Source organism: Diuraphis noxia, unplaced genomic scaffold, assembly GCF_037042655.1.
Source record: "Diuraphis noxia isolate RWA-SAM2 unplaced genomic scaffold, SU_Dnox_SAM2 contig0004, whole genome shotgun sequence".
Taxonomy (NCBI): domain Eukaryota; kingdom Metazoa; phylum Arthropoda; class Insecta; order Hemiptera; family Aphididae; genus Diuraphis; species Diuraphis noxia.
In genome coordinates, this window is record NW_028301714.1 from 47505203 (window position 1) to 47511202 (window position 6000).

General features: G+C 31.6%; 1 protein-coding gene across 1 annotated transcript; it reads right to left on the minus strand.

Annotated features, from left to right (window-relative positions):
• Nucleotides 1-1644: 1644 nt before the first annotated feature.
• Nucleotides 1645-5836, minus strand: yps (Y-box binding protein ypsilon schachtel). Its single transcript, XM_015512846.2, has 8 exons — nt 5636-5836; nt 4535-4598; nt 4104-4137; nt 3167-3422; nt 2956-3095; nt 2562-2717; nt 2358-2498; nt 1645-2153 (listed from the first exon to the last, which is right to left on the minus strand). The coding sequence occupies exons 1-8, from the start codon at nt 5706-5708 to the stop codon at nt 2106-2108; spliced, it is 912 nt and encodes a 303-aa protein (XP_015368332.1). The 5' UTR covers nt 5709-5836; the 3' UTR covers nt 1645-2105.
• Nucleotides 5837-6000: the final 164 nt, after the last annotated feature.

A 6000-nucleotide genomic window follows, 5' to 3' on the forward strand; every position in this document is an offset into this window, starting at 1 on the left:
AGTCATATTATGTTAAAATTCCAAATGATATGTACAACTTTTGTACTTATATGAGAAGTGTATACCCATAGGCAGAACTAGCCCCCGTCATAAACTGACATTAACCTTTAAGATTCCCATTCACATTCGATATTGAAAACGTTAGACTTCCGTTGAAATCTTCATGATTTTCCGATGAGTACCTAGGTACTTATTCTCAGTTTTCGACAAAATCGATTTTGTAATATGATGTAACTCAAAAACAGTTAACCGCAGATACTTGATATATTCACAAGATATTTTTATTTTATTTTTGAGCTATTTATTAAATTTTGAAATGTTGGATTTTCTTATCTTTTTTTTTTTTTTAATGCGAATATGTGATGCATTTAATACTGCAGCGAGATGACTGTGCGACGAACGTGTGTGCAAAATTCGCATGAACCACGCATAACATCTAATGCATCTTTATTATTACGTCTGATATTCACACATAAAATAATTAAATTTCTTTTTTAGTTCATCAGTTATGAATCAAAAACAAATAACAACCATATAAATACCTACTTTAAATTATCATCAAAAAATGTTAAGTTTTAATTCTGTATTATACTATCCACCCCAAAGAAAAAAAAATCTGAATAAATTAAAAGTAGATCAGAAGACGTATAAACCTTTAATCGCTTCTGGCTAAGGTAGTATGTGTGGTTTTAACCTAAAATATGATACTGATGAGTAAAATTTTAAAAACAATTTCTTCAATAATTAGTCACTAAAATAGATTAAATAAAATAAATAATAAAAATATCCACCCGACAATTTTCTAAATATATTAGTCATTATAAATACAAACGTGACTTAATTTGACAATTGATAAGTGCACAAATCAGAACATCCAAATATATTCAAACACTTTTTAATTTTATATTGTCAATAACATTTACCTTAAACAAATTTAGCAAGTAAAACATAATTTCACTTTCACATTTAAGTAAGATACAGTTGCTCCGAACCCCCCAAACAAATGATGTTAAATCAATAGCTAAAATGGGGTGGTCCTAAGGGTTTTGCTCCTAATAGTCATTAGGACTTTAAGGCTGCTCATATAATGTAGATAGTATCATAAAGTAACATCATAGTATAACAATAACCTTGGTATGAATATTTTTCATAGGTGATGCCTTCTGAAAATAAAATTTTTTTAGAGCACGGAGCCACCAAGTTGAATAAGATTCATGTTTGCTTCGAAAATTAATACCGGTCTCATATCAAAACAATAAAATACAGGTACTGTTTTACTGATCTTATTTGGATATTAAAACAACTTTGGTATATAAAATGTTTAAAAAAAACTTTTAACTAATATGAAAATTATATCTTAGTTTGACAAAATATATAATAAATTATAAATATATATTTATATATCGAAATATACAGATATATTTTATTCTAAATCTAAAATATTACCTTTGCTAATTATTTCTCAAACATATTACAAATGTTTGATAACTAGTATGAAAATAATTTAATAAATTGATATGTGTACTGTGGTACAAAAATGATTTAAGTTTTAGGTAAAAAATTACATGTACCTCTTCTGTTTGTCTTAACTTAATTTTTAGAATAAATAATAAGGTTTGACATAGTAATAAAACAATTCTAATATATACGAAATTATACAAATATATATTTCGTTTTTCCTCCATTTACTCATGCACACATTGCTTGTCTAAAATATAGTATTAATCAATATTTTTATTGTATTCAACACATTTATGTTTCATAAAAAAAATTATTTTTTTCTTTGTGATAATTATAAAAAAAAAGTAAATAGGAAAAATTATCATGCATTAAACTTTAAAGATGAACGATTTACAGATCAAGATCAAGCAAGATAACCGACAACCCAGGTCTTTTTTGGATTGTAATAGAAGAGTTAATACATATCAAAAGATGTAGGCAATCAAAAAACCAAATTGATTATAGTAGAACTTGTTAGAGTCATAATCATGGCGAGTGGAACAAATAAAACGTCCGAGATTAGATACATGAAAAACACAAATGCGTAAGAGAAAATTAAAACAAGATTCTATGATAAATATACTGTTTGCAACTTAATCAGATGTTTAAGCATGGCTACTTTCATCCAGTTCCAACGTTTCACCTCCAAAATTCTGAAAACAAAAGTAAAAATAAATCATAAGTTTGTGTAATGTTAACTAAAGTATAATAAAAGAAAGGTAAATTTATATCTATTTACAAGTTTTCTTTATAATGTAATGCTTTGAATAAAAACTAAAAGTAACCCATACTTCAATCATGCTTTTAATCTTAAACATAATATAATAAGATAAGACATAAAATTATGTACATATTACTTTTTGTTTGGATTCGTTGTCACTTTGGCTGTTGGCTCTTGGAGGACCATCACTTCTTGCCCTTGAACGATTATTGCGGCGGCGGTAGCGAGGACGGGGTCTATTCGCTCCATTTTCATCACTTTGGTTATATTCATTGTCCTAATACATTTAAAAAATAAAATGATTAAAAAAATCTTCAATACTACCATACCATATTTTTACCTGATTTTCATCTTGGTATGGTCTTCGGGGTGGACCTCCTGTACCACGGCTCCCTCTAAATCCACTGCCTCGTCTAAAGAAACGTCTCGGAGCACCCATTCCACGACCTCTGCCTCTACCAGGAGGTGAACTATCATATCCATAGTTATCTCCACCCTAAAAACAAAACCCACAATGAATACAGTTTTTTAATTTCAGACACAAATTTAATATAATTAAATAGCTCAATATATATGTACTAAAATAATTTAAAAAATTTAAGATTGTAACAACTGAAACTAGGAACTTTAATAATAAATTAGTAATTAAAGAACCATTAAATTTTCTCAATCTTTAAATAGAAATAATAAACATTTTAACAATTTTTATAGGTAATCCTAAAAATAATTCTTACATTGTAATCACCACCTTCTCCCCTATTTGGTGGGGGACCTCTTCGATTTCCTCGATAACTGTTATACCAATTCTGTTGACGAGGTTGGCGGTAACGTCTTGGTTGTTCTCCTACTTCATTTTCAGTTTCTTCCTTGTCACCTATGGACATATTGTAAAAAATATATACTTGCAGAATTATTATATAAATTAATAATAATATTAATACATACCATTTGGACTACTATTTCTTGGAGGTTGACCACCATTTCTCGGGCGGGTATTAGGACGGCGTCCATAAAACCACTGGCGATAGTTGCTTCTCCTTTTTTCAGCTGCATAAGGAGATCCTTTAACAGCTTCTCCATCTGGACCAGTAACATTTGCTGCTTCGTGGCCTTTTTCACCTTCAACAACGTCAAATTCTACGGTTTCACCATCACCAACACTGCGTACAATTTTCTTCGGATTGTTCTTGATTATAGCAGACTGAAATAAGAGTATGCATCTAAGAATAAATATTTATGGTTGTACTTCAAAGTTTAAAAAATTAAGTCAGATAGACACCATTAAAACTTAAAAAATAAAATTTATACCTATTACCAATATATGTATAATTGATAGATAACTAAAATCAAAATAACTTTCATACTTTGACCATATTAAAATGTATTTTAACAGAAATATAACATAAATTATGTATTGTTTAAGATAACTTTTATTGTAATGGAACTTCCTTTTATAAAAAATTAATATAATTTACTATTGTGATTTTTATTTTTTAGTTTTCAATAATTAAAAATTAGTGTAAATATTACACATAAGACATTGCACATGTCATGCTTTTAAAATTTTAGTTTGAGTATTTTTAAAAATAAATTGAATTTGCATAAATTACAAAAATGTAGATAATGTTTAACATATCAATTATTTTAAATAATTTAATAAATTCAAAGATAAGTAGCTGGAGGTTTTGACAGTTAATTACTATAGTTTTTTCAGATACACCTGTATATTGATAATATAACAGTACATCTTTATTAAGTAAAAAATAAATTACTATAAATATATATAAATACATATAAGTAAAACTTTAATATATAATGTGTACATTTTTAAAATAATGATTAAATATTAAATAATAATAAATATTTATAATTATGTAATTACCTGGTGGACAAATATATCTTCTTTTGTATCATTACTAAAAATAACATAACATAGATAATTATTAAATGTATTTATATTTTATCTTAAATGAAATAGGTATAAAAGTCAAGATTGGATTAATTTTTTAATTTTGATAAATTTGATTAGTAATTTAATATTTACATTTAAGTCGTATGTTTATTAAATAGTTTGAATATTTATTATTGTTGAAACATATTATTTTAATGTTTATTAACTACACAATTTTGAGTTAAATTGTTCATACTAGCAAAGAAAAAATTAGAACATTTCAGAAATTTGAAATAATTCAACAATAATAGGAGTGAAAATTAAGATTAAACAGATACATAATAACAATTTAAGTACCTATGTATAAAAATACATGATATTTTTGATTTCTTTTAAATACCAATAATCCAAATTGCACTTACCGATTGATAAAACCATAGCCGCTTTTGACGTTGAACCATTTGACTACACCGGTGACTTTCACGGCTAAAAAAAAGGACAAATGTAAGAACTCGATTTGCCTCTTCTACAAGTTCGCGACAGATGATTAGTTACATAAAATATGTCGTAAATATGACCTAGGTGGAAGAGGTTAATAATTCAGGGAGGAAGGGGGCTGAATAAAAATATGCGCATTTATTTACGGACCGTGCAATTTTAGACCCGTCGACTATCCGTCATAATAACGAGCGATCCGACTAAAAATACGACGAGCGTCACTATCAATTTCCAACAGGAGATTGTTGTCGGGGCAATTTATTATTATTATTATTATCATCATCATCATCATCATTATCAACAAAACAACCCATAACAACAATAACAAAGGTAAAAGGTGTAACTCCGCCAATAACAACAACTACGTACATACTACATTCACAGTAGCGACGATTTAAGATAATATCTTAAATCGTAGTAGTAGCAATAGTAGATAAGTTAACTTTTATCTGTCGATCCAAGTAGCGAGCATGCCAAACATCAATAATAATTCGATTGGCGGTGATAATAGCATCAGTGGCCTGATAGAGGTGTGGGTAGAGGTTTGATGGACCGGAGACGTGATGCCGATGCGCGTGTGTACGATGTAATAATGCCATAAAACGTAAACCACAACAAACACCGGACGTAGAAGTATAATGATTTCAGACTTCCTAAAAGTCACTTCACACGCTTACGATCGTGCGGGGGGGTGCGAATACAACGCGCCAACGGTGCACACAAGCAGTCTAGGCGCGTCGGCTGGCGGCGAGCAGACAACAAACAAAAACAAACAACAATCATCCCGGGACGCGCATTTCCGAAGTCACGGGCGAGAGGGGGAGGCGAGAAGAGACGAAGGACGACGATTTCGCGTCTAGCGTAAAAACGCGTCCTGCGAGAACGGCCGTGATGACATTAAGCGCGCTCGGGACAAAGCACGTGAATTATACGTGCCGCCTCCAAATCGTCAATGGCGACGACGACCGTTGTGCGTGGGACGAATGACCCCCCCGCGGAGAGCGTGCGCGCGGTGGCTTACTCACATATGACCGGCTTTTGGGCCAAGGGCTTCTGCGGTGGCCGTTCCGTCCTTCTCTCGCCGACTTGTTCTGCCATTTAGTTGTTAAGACGACGGCGGCCCGAACTATGATGTTAAAGATGGAAAAAATAACCCCAACGAAAACTCCTGCCTGATGTTCACCTTCTCTGTCGTTGTACTCCACTGGCTGGATGGCGGACGGCGGTGGCTGCTGGCCCGCTGCGCCGACGGTGCCGGCCGCCACCGACAACGCACGACGCAGAACGAACACAGGTATGGTTTGCCGCCAGATGCGCGAGATCCGCGGTCATAACGTGACGTCATCGTGCATAATATAATATTACTCGTTATCGTGGGAACAAAATATGA

Bases quoted from the DNA above. Each gene is read 5' to 3' on its own strand.
- yps (XM_015512846.2), bottom strand. From the start codon at position 5,708: ATGGCAGAACAAGTCGGCGAGAGAAGGACGGAACGGCCACCGCAGAAG. The intron at 4,599-5,635 runs GTGAGTAAGCCA...CCTTTTTTTTAG, and splicing joins GGCCCAAAAGCCGGTCATAT to CCGTGAAAGTCACCGGTGTA. The intron at 2,499-2,561 runs GTAAAAATATGG...TAAATGTATTAG, and splicing joins CATACCAAGATGAAAATCAG to GACAATGAATATAACCAAAG.